The sequence below is a fragment of the Bos indicus genome, chromosome 1 (genome assembly GCF_029378745.1).
Source record: "Bos indicus isolate NIAB-ARS_2022 breed Sahiwal x Tharparkar chromosome 1, NIAB-ARS_B.indTharparkar_mat_pri_1.0, whole genome shotgun sequence".
NCBI lineage: Eukaryota > Metazoa > Chordata > Mammalia > Artiodactyla > Bovidae > Bos > Bos indicus.
In genome coordinates, this window is record NC_091760.1 from 53,850,222 (window position 1) to 53,871,865 (window position 21,644).

General features: G+C 40.1%; 1 protein-coding gene across 6 annotated transcripts in view; it reads left to right on the top strand.

Moving 5' to 3' along the window:
* Nucleotides 1-21,644, top strand: part of HHLA2 (HHLA2 member of B7 family) — a 161,035-nt gene that overhangs the window by 131,475 nt on the left and 7,916 nt on the right. For all 6 annotated transcript variants that reach the window (XM_070787397.1, XM_070787385.1, XM_070787386.1 and 3 more), the window contains 4 exons: nt 9,211-9,300; nt 11,060-11,398; nt 12,382-12,651; nt 19,238-19,555. In XM_070787397.1, coding sequence (XP_070643498.1) covers nt 9,237-9,300; nt 11,060-11,398; nt 12,382-12,651; nt 19,238-19,555 — 991 coding nt within the window. In that variant the 5' untranslated portion in view covers nt 9,211-9,236. The remainder of the gene's footprint in view (nt 1-9,210; nt 9,301-11,059; nt 11,399-12,381; nt 12,652-19,237; nt 19,556-21,644) is intronic.

The window sequence follows — 21,644 nt, forward strand, 5'->3', positions numbered from 1 at the left end:
TGGAGAAAATCTGTCGATGAATCCCTTTTGCTCTCTTCCTCTGATGGATTGTTCTGAGGTGCTGTGGTTCTGCAGAGGAGGCCTGGAGAGTGTCCTTTATGAGTGAGCGAGCGCCCCTGTGTTCTGTTCTAAAGCTGAGGCCAATAGGGCACCACCACCTAATGCCTGCTTTTCTTCCTTTCTTGTTTCAATTTTGCTTTGCCTCCACTCTTGCTGCTCTGCAGCTGCACCTCTTCACCTCCCTCCCAGATGTGTTGAACACACTTTTAACCTGGTTTCCAAACAAACCAAGAGCTACTCCCTACACCTACCTGCACCCCGTACTCAAAAAATGTGCTTGAAGCAAAGACAGTACATGTAGAGATTCAAAATTTCAACCCAATATGTAAATCCTCAAGTGGAGGATTTTCACTATAAAATATCAAGGAAGATTTCTTTTGAGTAAAGAGTGGGTAATCCTAAAATTGTTCTTTTGTTCATTTTTCTATCTAAACAAAGTCAATCCTAGTAAAATCTAAGTGGATGCTAAGGAGAAATGCCTAGGATGCTACAGAGTTTTCCTTTATTATGACTTCTTTCCCAAATTGGCACAGTGCCCTGAGCATTGTGAGAGGCACTGAATTTAAAACAACGCATAGGAGAGAGGAGCTCCTTGGAATCCGTTTTTCCTGGAGGAATTCATAATGTGAACTAGCATGATGCAAATGATGTGAAACATTCTTGTTTATTGAACAAGACAACTGACCTTCTGTGTGCATCTGGTCATATCTAGGCCAGCAGTTATGAGCCAAGACCAGTCTTTAATGTTAGGGCTGGAGAACCTGACCTGAACACAAGTAAAGTTTGTTGTTGTCACAATTAGTGCTGAAGGCCTCAGTCAGTGTGCCGTGCTGTGCTTAGTTGCTCAATCGTGTCTGACTCTGCAACCCCATGGACTTAGCCTTCCAGACTCCTCTGTCCATGGGATTCTCCAGGCAAGAATACTGGAGTGGGTTGCCATGCCCTTCTCCAGGGGAGCTTCCTAACCCAAGGATCGAACCCAGGCCTCCCACATTGCAGGCAGATTCTCTACCATCCGAGCCACCAGGAAAACCCTCAGTCAGTGTGGTCTGTGGCTGTTAAGATGAACACAGGGGTAGCCATTCTGTTCTCTTTATTTTATGCTTGTAGAATGGCTTCAGCTTTTTCTTCTGTCTTGATTAGTCTCAGCATCTGGATTTCTTTTTGCCATGTTTCATTATGGAGGCTGCTTTTCTTTGCCTTCTTTCCCCACATCTGGAAATCAGCCACAATGTACCAGAACAAGGCGCTTCTAACATTTGAGCCCTTTTGTAAGGGTGCTGATTGCAACTTGGGTAGCTTCAATTTAATCCAAGGTGGAAGATTTCGGCTGCTTTGGGGGAAGAAAATAAATGTCTAAAAATAAAACTTAGGCATAAAAATAGGGCCAAATACTCATTAACTGCCTCACTTAGCTGAATGCTGAAATTATTTCCAAAGCGCTAAATCAAGCATTTGTGTAGAAGAGGTTGAGTATGTTTTTTTATTCATAGTACTTCATCTTAGATGATAAATGGGTTATGGCAATTTGTCATTTTATCCAAAAGACATGAATTAACCAGTTTTCAAGGGCCTAATTTTCAGCTCACGCTGACCCTTGAATTGGAGCATTTGTGCTCACAAGTCTTTTGGAATGGATTTTGTGGGCTGTTATATGGGAGGCTGGAGAGGCAGGCAGGACCAGGAGCCAGAGAATCCATCCAAGGCTTGGTAGGCTAGGATTAAGAATTTGATTTGACTGTGATGGGAAGTCACTGCAGTGATTGAATTAGAAGGCTGTTATAGACCTATTTATATTTTTAAGATATGACCTTGAATGCTGCGTTGACAGTAGATTATAAGAAGGCAGGAGTAGAAGAGTGGTAACCATCCAGATAACTATTTTTGATATCCAGGTAAGAGATGATAGTGGCCTTGGGGTAGAAGGTGATGGTAGAGTTGGAAAGAAGTGCACAAATAATGGAGTTTTGTTTATTTCATTAATAAAAGACTGATTAATAGATTAGATGAGGGACATGAGGGAAGGGAAGAATCAAAGTTGATTTCTAAGTTTCTAGACTAAACAGCATGGAGGATATTGAGATAAAAACTGAAGGAGAAATGGGGTAATTTTTGTTGTTTTGTTCAGGGTGGACTAGAGAACAACTGTAAAGGGAATGAGGCATAAACCAAAGGTTCATGTTTGTTCTGTGATGCCTATAAGGCATCTAAATGAACAGGTCAAATGGGCAATTGAATATATGTCCTTGACTCAGTAGATAAATCTAAGAATCCTTGGTGTACAAATGTCATTCAGAGCCATGAAACAGAAGGACTTGTAAGCAGCTCTTTGCAGGAAACCACACTCAGCAGGAAACCCCTTGGTCTTGTCACCTTGCCTAACCTGGTGTTTCTTTCCGTAGATCAAAGGAGTAGAAATGAAGAATAAGTAACAGATGACCAGATCTCTTCCCTAGCTTCTGCTTCGGTAATCTTATAAACAAAATGTGTGAAGAAGATAGCATCTAAATAAAGACCACAGTGCACACAGTGGGGGATGGTGATGACTCTGACCCCACCTCAACAATTAACTGAGATTGTTACTTCCCGTTTTCCCTTTAAACATTTTCAGGGCCAAGCAGAATCTTCGGAGTTGGTTTTGGGGGGATACGAGTCTGCCTTCTTCCCAAATTAATGGCTTTCTAATTAAAAGCAGGTTTCTTTTCTACCAACACTTGTCTCTCTCTCAGGTATTGATTTTCAAACAGTGAGCAGCTGGATCTGTTGGATAACAGGCTTACCAAGGGAGTGAGTATAGAGAAAGTTTAAGTCCTGAGAATGTCCTGTACTTTTACAGAAGCAGGACAAGCAAAGGAGGAGGCTGAGTAAGGAGGACTAAGGAGGAGCGGCCATGAGGAAGGAAAAACTAGGAGACTGTGGTGGCCTAGAAACAAAGAGAAGAATCCTTAATAAAAAAAGATAACAGCCATGTTGAGTGCTCCTGTGAGATTGAATAAGATGAGGACAAACAGCATCCACTGAGTTGGCAACACAGAACTTCTTGGTGACACTGACAAAGGGCAGTTTATGACACTTCTTGGAAACAAGAGCCTGGAGTGGATTGAGGGGAAATGTTAAGGGGAAAATTCAGTTCAGTTCAGTTCATTTCAGTCACTCAGTCGTGTCCGACTCTGCGACCCCATGAATCGCAGCACGCCAGGCCTCCCTGTCCATCACCATCTCCCGGAGTTCACTCAAATTCATGTCCATTGAGTTAGTGATGCCATCCAGCCATCCAGCCATCTCATCCTCTGTCGTCCCCTTCTCCTCCTACATCTCGTCCCAATCCCTCCCAGCATCAGCGTCTTTTCCAATGAGTCAACTCTTTGCATCAGGTGGCCAAAGTACTGGAATTTCAGCTTTAGCATCATTCCTTCCAAAGAACATCCAGGGCTGATCTCCAAAATGGGGGTGGCTATTTAGACAATTATTTTAAGAAGTTAACAGAGTTGAGAAATAGGTATATAGTTAACCAAGAGTCAGTGGAGAGTATTGTTTTTTCTCATGTTCTTAAGATGGGATAAATTGGAGCATTTTTGCTCATAGGATCAATCTAGTAGAGAAAAAGAATTGAATCATAGAGTAGAAAAGTGATGTAATTGCAGGGACAGATTTCTTGAAAATAAAAATTGATGTGAGATGCAGAGCAAAAGCGAAGGGTTTGGATTTGGATAAGAGGAGGAGAGGAGTCAAAAGAGTAGACAGCTGTTAATGGGTTGGTTAAATTGATGCTAGGGGGATGAGGGAACATCCATAGTTAACTTTAACTAATTAATGAATCAGGGCTTCCCTGGTGGCTCAGCTAGTAAAGAATCTACCTGCAATGCAGGAGACCCAGGTTCAATCCTTGGGTTGGGAAGATCCCCTGGAGAAGGGAATGGCAACCCATTCCAATATTATTCTTGCCTGGAGAATTCCATGGGCAGAGGAACCTGACTAAGTATAGTCCATGGGGTCGCAAACAGTTGGACACAACTGAGCGACTAACACTTCAACTTTCAATTAATGAATCAAGAACATCAGCTGAAAGGAGGTTGGGAAGCGGGGGTGCTGGAAGTTTCAAGAAAAGGTAGAAAATATTGCAGTCATCATGGAAAATGGGAAATTGAACCTTTAGTACAATAGTGGAAATGGAATGTTCTGAAGTTACATTAAACAAGGTGGAGTTAATTCTTGCTTGAAAGAGATTGATTAAATCTTGAATTGTTTTTTAATAGCCTGTAAAGGTGAAATGCATCATTACATATTTACATCTATTCATGGCAGAAAATGAATTTAATGATTACTTTTAATCTTACTGGGCTTCCCTGGTGGCCCAGACGGTAAAGCGTCTGCCTGCAATGTGGGAGATCCAGGTTCAATCCTTGAGTCAGGAAGATCCCCTGGAGAAGGAAATGGCAACCCACTTCAGAACTCTTGCCTGGAAAATTCCATGGATGGAAGAGCCTGGTGGGGTACAGTCCATGGGATCACAAAGAGTTGGACACAACTGAGCAACTTAGCTTCACTTTCTTTCTTTTCTAATCTTACTATTAAAGAGATAAGCCTTGTGATATATATCTTTTCATACATTATACAATCAAATACATCTATAAGAAGAAATATGAAGTTCTTATTTTTATAACTACTCCTGTTTTACATGTTTACTTTGCCAAACACTTTATTTTATGGTATGTTAGTTTACTACTATGTTGGTTCCTGTTATGTAACAGTGATTTAATATTTCCATATATTTCAAAATAATCACCATGAGAAGTCTAGTTATGATCTGTCATATTACAAAGATATTACATAATTATGTACTCTGTTTCCCCCACACTGTACATTTCATGAGGCTTCCCAGGTGGTGCTAGTGGTAAAGAACCCAGCTGCCAATGCAAGAGACATAAGAGATGTGAGTTTGATCCCTGAGTTGGGAAGAGCTCCTGGAGGAGGGCATGGCAACCCACTCCAGTATTCTTGCATGGAGAATCCCCATGGACAGTGGAACCTGGGGGGCTATAGTCCATATAGTCTCACAGGGTTGGACACGAATGAAGCGACTTAGCATGCACGCATGTACATTTCATACCCTGACTCAATTATTTTGCAGCAGGAAGTTTGTACCTTTTTAAAAAAAAGCATTTCTTTTTTTAAAAAAATAGTATTGTTTAGCTATTCCACGTCATAGTTGTGGCAGAGGAATCTGGTTATGGCATCCAAACTCGTAGTTGTGGCATGTGGGATTTAGTTCCCTGATCAGGGACCGAACCCAGGCCCCCTGTGTTGGGAGCGTAGAGTCTTAGCCACTAGACCACCAGAGAAGTCTCAGGAATTTTGTGCCTTTTAACCTCCTTCATGTACATCTTTGTTGTTGTTAAGTCGCTTCAGTCGTGCCCGACTCTATGTGACCCCATAGACGGCAGCCCACCAGGCTCCTCCGTCCCTGGGATTCTCCAGGCAAGAACACTGGAGTGGGTTGCCATTTCCTTCTCCAATGCATGAAAATGAAAAGTCAAAGTGAAGTCGCTCAGTTGTGTCCGACTCTTCACGACCCCATGGACTGCAGCCTACCAGGCTCCTCTGTCCATGGGATTTTCCAGGCAAGAGTACTGGAGTGGGGTGCCTTCGCCTTCTCCACATGTACATCTTTCCCTCCCCCTAATCCCTTCCCCTGTGGCAACAACCTGTTTGTTCCCTGTATCCATCTATACCTTGTTCATTTGGTTCACACTTTTTTTTGGTGTAATTCGCATATGCGAGAAATTATACAGTAGTTTAATATCTCTGTCAGACTTATTTCTATTACCTTAATACCCTCTAGTTACATCCATATTGCTGCAAATGGCAAGGTTTCATCCTTTTTATGACTGAATAATATTCCATTGTATATGTATATCATAGCTTCTTTATCCATTCATCTATTGATGGGCACTTAGGTTGCTTGTATATTGGCTATTGTGAATAATGTTGCAATAAACATATGGGTCCATATATCTTTTCTGGTTGTTTTTTTCTTTTTTTTTTTTCAGTAAATACCCAGCAGTGAAATTGCTGGATCATGTGGTAGTATTCTTAATTTTTCAAAGAATCTTCATACTGTTTTTCACAGTGGCTACACCAATTTCCATTCCCACCAACAGTGCATGAGGGTTCTCTGTTTTTCTACATCCTTGCCAACACTTATTATTTGTTATCTTTTTAAAAATTCTTAATTTTAAATTGAGTTATAGTTTAGGTACAATGTTACATAAATTTCAGGTGTACAAAATAGTAACTCACAATTTTTAAAGGTTATGTTCCATTTATAGTTGTTATAAAATATTGGCTCATTTCCCTGTGTTGTACAATATATTCCTGAAGCTTATTTATTTTATACATACTAGTTTTTACCTCTTAATCCCCTACCCCCATGTTTTTCTTCTCCCCTTCCATTTCTCCAGTGGTAACCACTAATTTGTTCTCATTTCTGTGAGTCTGTTTCGTTTTTTGTGGCACTCAGTAATTTAAGATTCCACATGTAAGTTACATCATATGGTATTTGTCTCTATTCATCTGACTTATTCCACTTAGCATAATACCATCCAAGTCTAACCATATGCAAATTCATTCTTTTTTTATGGTTGAGTAGTTTTCACTGTGTACAATGAAATACACACACACACACACACACTACATCTTTTTTTATCCGTTCATCTGCTGATGGCCATGTAGTTTGCTCCCATATCTTGGAAATTATAAATAGCGCCTGTATGAACATTGGGCTACATGCATCTTTTCAAATTAGTGTTTTTGCTTTTTTCAAATATATACCCAGGTGTGAATTAATGGGTCACACAGTAGTTTTGGCTCCGCTGGTAGCTCAGCTGGCAAAGCATCCATCTGCAATGCAGGAGACCTGGGTTCCATCCCTGGGTTGGGAAGATCCTCTGGAGAAGGGAAAGGCTACCGATTCCAGTATTCTAGCCTAGAGAATTCCATGGACCGTACATCTATGGGATTGCAAAGAGTCGGACACAACTGAATGACTTTCACTTTTCATGGTAGTTTTATTTTTAGATTTTTGAGAAATCTCCATACTGTTTCACAGTGGCTGCACCAATCTACATTCCCATCAACAGTATAGGAAGGTTCCGTTTTCTCCACATCCTCATCTACATTTGTTATTTGTCTTCTTTTTGATGATAGCAATTCTGACAGGTGTGAGGTGCTCGCTCATTGTGGCTTTGATTTGCGTGTCCCCGATGATTAGCAATGATGAGCATCTTTTCATGTGCCTTTTGGCCATCTACATTTCCTCTTTGGAAAAATGTCTATTCAGTTCTGCCCATTTTTAAATTGAATTTTGGTTTTTGATGTTGAGTTGTATGAGTTGTACTGTATTTTGGATATTAATCACTTATTGGTCGTATCACTTGCAAATGTTTTTTCCCATTTGATAGCTCTTTTCATTTTGTCAATAGTTTCCTTTGCTGTGAAATAGTTTTTAAGTTCAATTAGGTCCCATATGTTCATTTTTGCATTTATTTTCTTTGCTTTAGGAGACATATCTAAAAAATATTGCTATGATTTATGTCAGAGTGTTCTACCTATGTTTTCTTCTGTCAGTTTTATGATTTTTGGTCTTATATTTAAATCTTTAATCCATTTTGAGTATGACATTAGAGAATGTTGTAATTTCACTCTTTTACATGTAGCTGTCTAATTCTCCCAACACCACTTATTAAAGAGTCTGTCTTTTCTCCATTGTGCATTCTTCCTTCCCTTGTCATAGTTTAATTGACCATATGTGTGGAGTTTTGTTTCTGAGCTCTCTATCTGTCCCACTGACCTATGTGTCTGATTTAGTGCCAGTATCATACCATTTTGATGGCTGTATGGTCTGAAGTCAGAGAGCATGATATCTCTAGCCCTTTTCTTCTTTCTCAAGATTATCTTGGTTATTCATGGTCTTTTACCTTTCCATACACATTTTAGAATTAGGTGTTCTAGTTCTGTGAAAATGCCCTCAGCATTTTGACGGGGATTGCAATGACTCTGGATTGCGTTTGGTCGTTTGGTCATTTTAACAGTATTCTTCCCACCCATTAACATTGTGTATCTTTTCATCTGTTTGTGTCAGCTTCAGTTTCTTTCATTAGTGTCTTATAGTTTGCCATGTACAGGTATTTTACCTCTTTGGGTAGGTTTGTTCCCAAGGATTTTATTCTTTTTGATTCAATGGTAAATTGGATTGTTTCCTTAATTTCTTTCTGATACTTCATTATTTGTGTATAGAAATACAACAGACTTCTGAATATTAATTTTGTAACAAGCTCTAGTAGTTTTCTGGTTGCCTCTTTAAGATTTTTATGTGTATATCAAGTCATCAGCAAATAGTGACAGTTTTACTTCTTCCTTTCTGATCTCAATTCTACTTTGTCTTGTCTGATTGATGTGACTAGAATTTCCAATACTATCTTGAATAAAAGTGGCCAGAGTGGGTATCATAATCTTAAAGGAAAGGCTTCCAGCTTTTCACCATTGAGTATGATGTTAACTATGAGTTTGCCATCTATGTACTTTATTATGTTTTGGTATATTCCCTTTATGCCCAGTTTCTGGAGGATTTTTATCATAAATGGATTCTGAATTTTGTCAAAAGCTGTTTCTGCATTTACTGAGATGATCATACAGTTTTTATTCTTCAAATATCCAGAGAACCACCATTTAATGTATACCAAATCTTTATTCATTCAACACCCATTTTTCAGAATCTGTTATATAGCAGGTACTGCCTTAGATGTGAAATCTCTTCTTCAGAGTTAACATCCTGCTATACATTTAGTGATATGTCCTGTTGGCCTCCTATGTGCAGAAACATGTGTACTTTTAAAAGGGGATTGTGCTACTTAAAAGTTGCCTTGTAATCTGATTTTTCTCCTATAACATTAAGAGCTTCTTTCCATACCATTGAACTGTCTTCTACAGTATTTAATTTTAAAGATTTAATGGTTGTAGAAGAATTATTTGTGTGAATGCAGCAGAGTTAATTTAATGATTCTCCTATAGGCAGAGACATTAATTCTTTCTTTTCCAATTCCTGTCTGCACTTGAAATCTGTAACTTGCATATTTTGCTTCTCTTTGATAGTATCAGTAATATGATCTCCACGAGACATGAAGGCACAGGCAGTGCTGGCTTTCTTCTTCACTCTTATACCGTCTCTGTGTGGACCTCAAGGTAAGTGCCTTTATACTATACCCAAGTGTTGGTTATGTGTATCATTAGACGGGAACATGAGCCACAATACAAGGGGGCTGTTTCTTCTGTAGCCATAGCATTGTCAACTTTTCTAAAAGATCAATTAATAATAAACAGGAGGCAGACGGAAGTCTGCATGAAGATTAAAAATAATGTTTTCTTCTGTCTACTCTGATTAAGGCTCTTTCTAATCTGTTATCTGTTACCAGATATAAAATCACTATAAAGGCACATTTGATTGGTTGGTTGATTTGTTTTTAAGTGTTAGCTTGGTGCTTGACACAACAAAAGGTACTATCAGCTTTGCTAGGTCCTATGACAGGCACTTTTAATTACCCAATAAAATACTAGAGATGTTTAGTAGGACAATTAGGGAAGTCAACAAAACCACTCCTTTTCTTTCCTACCTTTCCACATCTCTCAGCTTAATGCCACATTCCTCTAGCCTTTGGACAGACTGTTTCTCTGAGGCAAAGTGGGACATGGCAGAATGGAAAGAGCCTCAGAAGAGAAGGCCAAGGGAAAAGACTTTGTGACCTGGCCACATGAACACCCAATTCTCCCATCACAGGTGGCTTTGGCCAAGGTCAATGGAGTAAAATAATGTCCTTTCCAGTGAAAATATCACAAAATTCATAGATAAGGCATATGATCTACTTTTCGTTTTGTCCAGGAAAAAGTGGCTACCTGCAGTGATTATGAGATAATAAGTATATTTTCTTTGCAAAAACCTGATTGTGATGAGTCCATTTGCTTTTTAAGATCACTTTCTGAAGTTGACTATATATGGGCTTCCCTGGTAAAGAATCTGCCTGCAATGCAGGAGACCCGGCTTCGATCCCTGGGTTAGGAAGATCCCCTGGAGAAGGGAATGGTTACCCATCCAGTTTTCTTGCCTGGAGAATTCCATGGGCAGAAGATCCTGGCAGGCTATAGTCCATGGGGTTGTAGAGTCAGACGTGACTGAGTGACTAACACTTTAACTTTACTTCAAACATATATATAAACTTATATGTATTAGGAGGATTGGACTTCTACATTTATATCTAGAATAATATTTCTTAACTATATTTTAACTGACTCATAGGATACCCTGTGAGTTGTCCTAAAGCCAAAATAAATGAGTCACTTCATGTCCCCTTTTGGACTCCTCCTATGTGTGCCATTTCTTGAAACTAATGTCTGTTTATTCCCAACAGATGCCTGAATGCAGCATTATCTTTTACATGTCCCAAATATTTCCTAACCCAACCAAGTTAAGATTTTTCTATTCTGTAAGAGTCTGCTGGCTCCAGAAGCTGAATAAACTATTTAATAATTTGTTATTGTATAGTAAGTATTAAAGATATATGTTCAGGGATAAAAATCAACAGGAATCTTTAATTTATATAATATAATGTAATATAATTTCCAGTAACTGTGTAGGCCAAGATCAGAGGAGAAATGAGACTATTGATCAAGCATCAAGCAAGGTTTCTATGCTTTACACTGTTGTCAATTCTAATAGTTACATTGAATCCAACAGATACTCAATTAAAATTGCAGACACTCAAATACAGCTCAAATACAGAGCTTCATGGCTTGTTTCTGAGAATTGGACTAGCAAAGGTTCTTGATAGATAGATAGATGATAGATGTTAATGATCAGGCTGCTGACCTAGGATAGTTCTAGGTAGCCCTGATATAACCCTGATAAGCACCCATCACTAATTCACTTCATAACTGCTCTTGTTTTCAGATGCTTCCTTCAGTCATGTTAGTATGAATGAGCAAATCGTCACTGGAAGACTAGGTGAAGATGTCATTCTCCCTTGCTCATTTGAGAGTGGACCCAATGTCGTAATTCACTGGAAGAACCAAGATACCAATGTTTACTCATACTACAGAGACAGCGACCAGTTGGAAAAGCAAGATCCCAGATATGTAAACAGGATATCCCTCTTCCATGGTGAGATTCACAATGGGAATGCCTCCCTGTCTTTCAGAAGATTAACCCTTCAGGATGAAGGAATCTACGTATGCTATGTGGGAACATCACTTGGAAAAATCACAAAGAAAATAGTCCTAAAAGTGGGAGGTGAGTGCACATCTAAGCTTTAACAAACACGACAGTGGTACCATTCTATGTTGCCTGGAATGCCTTCCTGTTAGTTGAATAAGCTGTGGGCTTCCTTCTAAGACAATGTGTACAAACTACCTCATTTTTAATGCATAGTATTTTCGAGTATAGCATTGATACACCCAGTATTCCATTAATAGGTATTTGGGTATTCATAGTGTTTTACATTACAAAAAAATGTTGTGATGAACATCCTTATATTTAATATTAGGAAATGGTCTGAAACAAAAGGGTCAGGAGTAAAATTATAATATGTCACGTACAGCAGCAGCATAAGAGTATCCATTTCCCCTTAAGTCTTATATCAGCACCTAATATTACCAGTTTTAAGAAATTCTGCCAATATGATAGCTTAAAAATATTGAATTATTGATTTAAATTACATTTCCTATTTTCTAAATTAAGTTATTTGTAATATTCTATGCTTTCCCCTATCTTTATTCACTTTGCTTATCTAATCATTTATTTGTTGGGGGGAGGGGCGTTTTCTAATAGGCTTTGTCCTTTCTCCCTCTGTTCCATTTAGCTGCTTCAAACCTTGACTCAGAAATCTAAGAATTATGGGTAAATGAAGAACCAAAAAGCCTCTGAGTCAGTACCTGAGGAGTACAGAGTGCTGCATGAGCTCCACTTTATCAACTTCTGACGCTCACATTTTAACTGCTCACTGAGGCCATTTTTTTTCCTAGAATTCTTTCTAGAGAGTTGAGCTTGCTAGTTGCTGTGTATCCATGCATACTTTTTGTTTTTCTTGTCAATCACCAGACTATATCCTAAGATTCTACAGAATTTTTGTAGTTTTTCCTTTCAGAAACTGCCAAGTTTTACTCACAAAGCTTGGCTTTTCGGTTCACAGGTATTAAAATACTAAGTGTTCTGCACAGGCAGCCTAAAAAGAAACTAATGAGAGTTCCTCACATGCCCTTCTTTTTTCCTCATAGCTTTTGTCACACCTGTGATGAAGTATGAAAAGAATACCACCAACAGCTTCTTAATATGCAATGTGTTAAGTGTTTTTCCTTATCCAATTATCACATGGAAAGTGGATAATAATACATCTATCTCTGAAAACAATGGGAAAGAAGTTGGATCTTTGGGTCCTTTTCATATAAACAGCAGAGTAAATATTACAGGATCAAATTCATCATATCAGTGTGAAATTGAAAACCCACTGCTGAAGCAAACATGGACAGGAAGATGGACAAGGAAAGGTAGGCTTTCTGTGTGAACGTGCTGTCGGAGGTAGGGAGGGAACGGGGATTGATTTACAGATAAAGAAAGGAATACAAAAAGGAAGGAAATGCATTTGCAGCAGTCAGAAGACCAGACTGAAGTCCCAGCTCTAATTAATGGCTCTATTGCCTCAAGCAATCATTTTTATTTGTGAGTGTTGGTTCCATGTTGGTAAAATGGAAGTAATCCTTACCTTGCAAGGTGTTTATGAGTTAAAGGAAAATGTGTGAAATGAAAAGTATCAAATATATTTGTATGTATTACTGTATTTCTCTATGGTTCTTCTACACAGAATTTTCTACCTGCATTGCACTTTAAAAGATCAGAGGAGAAGGAAAGGATGCTTGTCTACTAGCAGGTCACAACCTCTGATTCTTGCCAGTTTTTCAACCAACAAAAATTAGCATTGCTTCTGTTTAGTCTCCTTAAGTAGCATTAGCCCATTAATCTTTATAAACACATCTGCTCCTTCCTCTCATTTATTTGAACAAACCCAAACTCTGATCAATCTATCTATAGCATACTGTTTAAGAAGAGTTTAAAGAGAAGAAAAATTAAATTGACACCATTTATCTATTACTGAGGAAAATTATTTGTTTTATAGTTCACTAGAAGTAAAGCAAATTTTTTCTGTAAATCTCCATTATATAGGGAAAGTAGAGGTAACCCACTCCAGTATTCTTGCCTGGAGAATCCCAGGGACAGAGGAGCCTAGTGAGCTGCCATCAATGGGGTCGCATAGAGTTAGACACGACTGAAGTGACTTAGCAGCAGCAGCAGCAGAGGTTAGCTATCTTTTTTGGGCCTTTCCTTCCCCTGAATTTTCTTAACTTTCAAATATATTGAAGTACAGTGGACTTACAATATTATTTCAGTATAAAATATAGTAATTAGATATTTTATAGATTACACACCATGAGTTCAGTTCAGTCACTAAGTCGTGTCCGACTCTTCACAACCCATGAACTGCAGCACGCCAGGGCTCCCTGTCCATCACCAACTCCCTGAGTTCACCTAAACCAATGTCCATCGAGTCGGTGATGCCATCCAACCATCTCATCCTCTGTCGTCCCTTTCTCCTCCTGCCCACAATCTTTCCCAGCATCAGGGTCTTTTCCAGTGAGTCAGCTTTTCGCATCAGGTGGCCAAAGTATTGGAGTTTCAGCTTCAACATCAGTCCTTCCAAAGAACACCCAGGACTGATCTCCTTTAGGATGGACTGGCTGGATCTCCTTGCAGTCCAAGGGACTCTCAAGAGTCTTCTCCAACACCATAGTTCAAAAACATCAATTCTTCGGCGCTCAGCTTTCCTCACAGTCCAACTCTCACATCCATACATGACCACTGGAAAAACCATAGCCTTGACTAGATGGACCTTTGTTGGCAAACTAATATCTCTGCTTTTTAATATGCTGTCTAGGTTGGTCATAACTTTCCTTCCAAGGAGTAAGCATCTTTTAATTTCATGGCTGCAGTCACCATCTGCAGTGATTTTGGAGCCCAGAAAAATAAAGTCTGACATTGTTTCCACTGTTTCCCCATCTATTTCCCATGAAGTGATGGGACCAGATGCCATGATCTTCGTTTTCTGAATGTTGAGCTTTAAGCCAACTTTTTCACTCTCCTCTTTCACTTTCATCAAGAAGCTCTAATTTAGTTCTTCACTTTCTGCCATAAGGGTGGTGTCATCTGCACTTCTGAGGTTATTGATATTTCTCCTGGCAATCTTGATTCCAGCTTGTGCTTCTTCCAGCCCAGCGTTTTTCATGATGTACTCTGCATATAGGTTAAATAAGCAGGGTGACAATATACCGCCTTGACGTACCCCTTTTTCTATTTGGAACCAGTCTGTTGTTCCATGTCCAGTTCCAACTGTTGCTTCCTCACCTGCATACAGGTTTCTGGACAGGCAGGTCAGGTGGTCTGGTATTCCCATCTCTTGAAGAATTCTCCACAGTTTATCATGATCCACACAAAGACTTTGGCATAGTCAATAAAGCAGAAATAGATGTTTTTTCTGGAACTCTCTTGCTTTTTCGATGATCCAACAGATGTTGGCAATTTGATCTCTGGTTCCTCTGCCTTTTCTAAAACCAGCTTGAATATCTGGAAGTTCATGGTTCACATATTGCTGAAGCTTGGCTTGGAGAATTTTAAGGATCACTTTACGAGCGTGTGAGATGAGTGCAATTGTGCAGTAGTTTGAGCATTCTTTGGCATTGCCTTTCTTTGGGATTGGAATGAAAACTGACCTTTTCCAGTCCTGTGGCCACTGCTGAGTCTTCCAAATTTGCTGGCATATTGAGGGCAGCACTTTCACAGCATCATCTTTCAGGATTTGAATTAGCTCAACTGGAATTCCATCTCCTCCACTAGCTTTTTTTGTAGTGATGCTTCTTAAGGCCCACTTGACTTCACATTCCAGGATGTCTGGCTCTAGGTGAGTTATCACACCATCATGATTATCTGGGTCGTGAAGATCTTTTTTGTACAGTTCTGTGTATTCTTGCCACCTTTTTTTAATATCTTCTGCTTCTGTTAGGTCCCTACAATTTCTGTCCTTTATTGAGCCCATCTTTGCATGAAATTTTCCCTTGGTATCTCTAATTTTCTTGAAGAGATCTCTAGTCTTTCCCATTCTGTTGTTTTCTTCTATTTCTTTGCATTGATCGCTGAGGAAGGCTTTCTTATCTTTCCTTGCTATTCTTTGGAACTCTGCATTCAAATGGGTATTATCTTTCCTTTTGTCCTTTGCTTTTCACTTCTCTTCTTTTCACAGCTATTTGTATGCCTCCTCAGACAGCCATTTTGCTTTTTTGCATTTCTTTTTCTTGGGGATGGTCTTGATCCCTGTCTCCTGTACAATGTCACGAACCTCTATCCATAGTTCATCAGGCACTCTATCAGATTTAGTCCCTTCAGTCAATTTCTTACTTCCACTGTATAGTCATAAGGGATTTGATTTAGGTCATACCTGAATGGTCTAGTGGTTTTCTCCACTTTCTTCAATTTCAGTCTGAATTTGGCAATAAGAAGTTCATGATCTGAGCCACAGTCAGCTTCCAGTCTTGTTTTTGCTGACTGTATAGAGCTTCTCCATCTTTGGCTGCAAAGAATATAATCAATCTGATTTTGGTGTCGACCATCTGGTGATGTCCATGTGTAGAGTCTTCTCTTGTGTTGTTGGAAGAGGGTGTTTGCTATGCCAATGCATTCTTTTGGCAGAACTCTATTAGCCTTTGCCCTGCTTCATTCTGTACTCCAAGGCCAAATTTGCCTGTTATTCCAGGTGTTTCCTGACTTCCTACTTTTACATTCCAGTCCCCTATAATGGAAAGGACATCTTTTTTGGGTGTTAGTTCTAGAAGGTCTTTTAGGTCTTCAGAGAACTGTTCAACTTCAGTTTCTTCAGCATTACTGGTTGGGGCATAGACTTGGATTACCATGATATTAAATGGTTTGCCTTGGAAATAAGCAGAGATCATTCTGTCGTTTTTGAGATTGCATCCAAGTACTGCATTTTGGACTCTTTTGTTGACCATGATGGCTACTCCATTTCTTATAAGGGATTCCTGCCAAAAGTAGTAGATATAATGGTCATCTGAGTTAAATTCACCCATTGCAGTCCATCTTAGTTCGCTGATTCCTAGAATGTCAACATTCACTCTTGCCATCTCCTGTTTGACCACTTCCAATTTGCCTTGATTCATGGACCTAACATTCCAGGTTCCTGTGCAATATTGCTCTTTATAGCATCGGACCTTGCTTCCACCACCAGTCACATCCATAACTGGGTGTTGTTTTTGCTTTGGCTCCATCCCTTCGTTCTTTCTGGAGTTATTTCTCCACTAATCTCCAGTAGCATATTGGGCACCTACCGACCTAGGGAGTTCATCTTTCAGTGTCCCATCTTTTTGCCTTTTCATACTGTTTATGGGGTTCTCAAGGCAAGAATACTGAATTGGTTTCCCATTCCCTTCTCCAGTGGACCACATTCTGTCAGACCTCTCCACCACGACCCGTCCATCTTGGGTGGCCCCATATGGCGTGGCTTAGTTTCATTGAGTTAGACAAAGCTGTGGTCTGTGTGATCAGATTGGCCTGTTGTCTGTGATTGTGATTTCAGTCTGTCTGCCCTCTGATGCCCTTTCTCAGCTCCTACCATCTTACTTGGGTTTCTCTTACCTTGGATGTAGGGTATCTCTTCACGGCTACCCCACGTCTGAGGTAAGGAGCAGCGGCTGCACTTTGCTGGAGCAGCTGTGAAGAGATACCCCACGTTTTAGTTCACTGATTCCTAAATGTCGATGTTCACTCTTGCCATCTCCTGTTTGACCACTTCCAACTTGCCTTGATTTATGGACCTAACATTCCAGGTTCCTGTGCAATATTTCTCTTTACAGCATCAGACCTTGCTTCCATCACCAGTCACATCCATATTTGGGTGTTGTTTTTGCTTTGGCTCCATCCCTTCATTCTTTCTGGAGTTATTTCTCCACTGATCTCCAGTAGCATATTGGATACCTAGCGACCTGGAGAGTTTATCTTTCAGTGTCCTATATTTTTGCCTTTTCATACTGTTCATGGGGTTCTCAAGGCAAGAATACTGAAGTGGTTTGCCATTTCCTTGTCCAGTGGACCACATTTTGTCAGACCTCTCCACCATGACCCATCCATCTTGGGTGGCTCTACACGACATGGCTCATAGTTCCACTGAGTTAGACAAGGCTGTGGTATATGTGATTAGTTTGGTTAGTTTTCTGTGATTGCGGTTTTCAGTCTGTCTGCCCTCTGATGGAGAAGGAAGAGGCTTATGGAAGCTTCCTGATGGGAGAGACTGAGGGGGAAACTGGGTTTTGTTCTCATGGGTGGGGCCATGCTCAGTAAATGTTTAATCCAATTTTTTGTTGATGGGTGGAGCTGTCTTCCCTCCCTGCTATGTATCTGGGGCCAAACTATGCACAGGGTTCCCTTTTGTCCACATCTAACCAACACTTGTTGTTTGTTTGTTTTTTTGATAGTAGTGGTTCTGACAGGTGTGAGGTGATAGCTCATTGTAGTTGCATTGATTTGCATTTCCCTGATGATTAGTGATGTTGAACTTTTCAGGTGCCTACTGGTCATATGTATGTCTTATTTGGGAAAATTATTCATTATCCTTATATGATGTTAATAGTATGGGCCACTAATATTCTCTCTTCATCAGCCAAGTAGCAATGGAAATGTGGGAAAGGGTTGAAAATATTAAATTGTAAATATTTTATTTGGAAAATCATAATTTCTCTTGTTTATTCAGAATTGAGTATCCTGAAGTTCCATTGGTTCCTTACGTTTAGTGCTGTTTTGTCTTGTTGAGGATCCATTATGTGCCAAACTTTGTCACTCAGCCTGTGAACCTCAGAACCAGCTGTATACTAGATGCTGTGGACTCTCACTTATGGATCCACAGTATCTAGTACAAACATGTAAAAATAAAACTAAACCGGGCAAGTAGCATACAAAAAGAGTGATTAAATCTGTTCACTACGGTTCGGTATGGATCAGGTTGTTACAGGATATATGCTTAAGGAATTGCATACAGGCTGAACTTTAAAGGAGTAGTAGGGAATTTCAGGAGAACATAGGCATTCCAGGTAAAAAACATACTATATGCAAAAGCAGAGATGGGGGTAAATATTGCCTGAATTTGTGAACGTAAAAGTGGTTGAGAGTGAAACTGAAGTATCAAGAGTTAAGCCTAGAGAGGAAGGCAAAAACCAGATCAAATGCCTTCATCTTGCTAAGGAGCTTGAGCTGGCCTGGAGGTATTTCGGAGCCAAAGAAGGATATGAAGCATCGGAGAGACTGGAAGTTGTATTTTAGATGGCTTCTCTGGTATCACTCTTTCACAGGTGGACTGTTGTGTTTTAGATAGCTTGCTTTGGCATCACTCTCTCGCAGGTGGACTGCAGAGTAGGTGAGTCTAAAACCAGGGAGGATAATTCATGGCGGTCCATAGAAGTCAGCTGGCAGAACAGGAAGGACAATGGGCTGCTAACTCTGAAGGGGAAGCCGAGAATACCCAGCAGACTTCCTGCTCTAAAAGATCGGTCTGGTAGGGAATTCTTGCACATGGTTAGAATACTCATGTGCTAGGAAAAAGACTTTGTTCAAAAAGAGAGATTAAGAAGTGGCTGAGACCATGGAAGTAGCAGAGACTACTAGGTAGTACATGGTGACAAGAAGGCAGCCTGGGGAACACCAGCATTCAAGAGGTCAACAGAAGATTGCTGAGTTAAAAACGCTGGTAACTGGTAGCAGCACTCGAGTGATCATGCTCAGGTTGTAGGAGTTGAAAACCAGGTGTGTCATCTCCTTAGCTGGCCCAGGCTTGGGCCTCCTTGAAGCCTAAACTTAACCTTGGTGGGTGACTTTAAAATAGTGGTATAAAGCTTTTAAGAAACTCCACAGCACAAATATCTCACTACTTTCCAAAAAGTGTTTTCAAAGATATTTCTAAGTATAACTTAGAAAATTCATTTGAAAAATTTTTCATTTATCTTTACTTTTCTATTATGTTGTTAGATGTCCTTCATAAAATGCAAAGTGAAAATGTTTTACTCTCGTGTAAACCTGAAAACAGTTTTTTCCCACCAAATCAAGACTTCACAGTCACTTGGTACAGAGTGGAAAGTGGGAGTGCCTTGCTCCTGGCTTACTTTAAGAACTCCTCACAAGAAACACTTATCAATCAACCTCGACTTTCATGGAAAGAAGAGCTGATAAACTCACGTGACTTCTCTTTAACTGTGAAGGATCTTCATCTTTCAGACAGTGGGGAGTATTTGTGCGATATTTCATCAAATGAAAGTACCTTACTCACCAGCCAAACACTGCATGTAGGTAAGTTACAAGTAGGGTTGGACATGGGTTTCAGGTACAGCAGTAGAGATTGTGAACATCAAATAGGAAATTAGGTTGGCATTTCAAGAATACCTTTGAATAGAATTTCTGAAAATACTGTTTACAGGGATACTCCCAGTCAAAATGGTAGATAGTTTCCTTTCTTGAACCACACGAAAGCCTTGCACTGAAAAATAAAAGGAAATTACTTCCAGAAGATTTCCCTTTTAGGGTTTCAGAGCTTCAGAAATGGAAGACAGAACCTCTATGTTTTGTTACTCTGTGGGCTGAGCATCTTCAGTTCCTGCTTACCATTGTGCTGATATGTGCCTTAGGGTCTGGGTCTGGGGAGAGAAAGCTGTGCAGGCATGGTGGGAAGTTAGAACTGAAGCTTCTGCTGCAGGCTATTGAAGCATGGTCTGTAAACCTGGTGAAAACAGTCATCAGAGGACATTTGAAACATTAAGGTTGTGCCTAATTTGGCTCATTTTTTACCTCTCAGTTCAGTTCAGTCGCTCAGTCGTGTCCGACTCTTTGCGACCCCATGAATTGCAGCACGCCAGGCCTCCCTGTCCATCACCAACTCCCTGAGTTCACCTAAACCAATGTCCATTGAGTCAGTGATGCAATCCAGCCATCTCATCCTCTGTCGTCCCCTTCTCCTCCTGCCCACAATCCCTCCTAGCATCAGGGTCTTTTCCAGTGAGTCAGCTCTTCCCATGAGGTGGCCAAAGTATTGGAGTTTCAGCTTCAACATCAGTCCTTCCAATGAACACCTAGGACTGATCTCCTTCAGAATGGACTGGTTGGATCTCCTTGCAGTCCAAGGGACTCTCAAGAGTCTTCTCCAACACCACAGTTCAAAAGCATCAATTCTTCGGCACTCAGCTTTCTTCACAGTCCAACTCTCACATCCATACATGACCACTGGAAAAACCATAGTCGACTAGACGGACCTTCATTGGCCAAGTAATATCTCTGCTTTTCAATATACTATCTAGGTTGGTCATAACTTTCCTTCCAAAGAGTAAGCTAATTGCCACAACTCATTGTTTAAAATATTTCTAGTTCAGTATCCATAGAATCAAGGAATGTGTACTCATGAAGTTGACTGTCTAGGGGGGCTGATCACCTTATCCTTCAGCAGTTGACATCATGGGAGACCATGGCACCTCTCTATATTTATTAAAATGAGTCAGTGGAACATATGTTTTATAAATGTACTTGGCATTCTAGTTTTGAATGTTACCTCCTATAATACAAATTATAACAATTCTAGTTCCAATCAAGAGGCTGAAAAGAGTTCAGGTTCCTCCAGTTATTCCTGAGGAACTCCAAGCACCATTGGTTATCTTGATGGTCACCTGTCACTTTTTACTCAAGATCATGGCTCCTATTCAGCTTTTCTCATCATCTCTGTACCTCTTCTCTCTATTCCTCTAGGATCCTGCCTTTTCCAAGCCAAGGGTACACTGTGCCCTACCTTCATCCCCCAAGGAAAACACTAGGCTGCAGTTAGTTTGTAGTCATAATTACTCCTTTGTAAAAGGGCATGGCAACCCTTCTAGTATTCTTGGAGAATCCCTTGGACAGAGGAGCCTAGCGGGCTACAGTCCATGGGGGTCACACACACACAAATATGTTAATTCCCTTATTACAATATAAAACAAAGACTTAAAATGCATAAAAAACTCATTGCCTCTCAAGTTTTCAGACTTTTTCCTCTCTTGACTCCCATCCCCACTATGGCCCAAATTGTTTAATATCAGCTTTGGCAGATTCCCCCAATAGATATATTAGATGGGGTGATGTCCTAAGTTGCTTCAGTCATGTCCAACTCTTTTTGACACTATGGACTGTAGCCTGCCAGGTTCCTCTGTCAGTGAGATTCTCCAGGCAAAAATACTGGAGTAGATTGTCATGCCCTCCTCCAGGGGATCTTCTTGACCCAAGGATTAAACATTCATCTCTTATGTCTCCTGCATTGGCAGAAGAATTCTTTACTACTAGCGCCACCTGAGAACTGGGAAGTATTATTTATGCTCATGAAAAACACTGATCCAGACAGGGCTGTTGTTTGTGTCTTTAA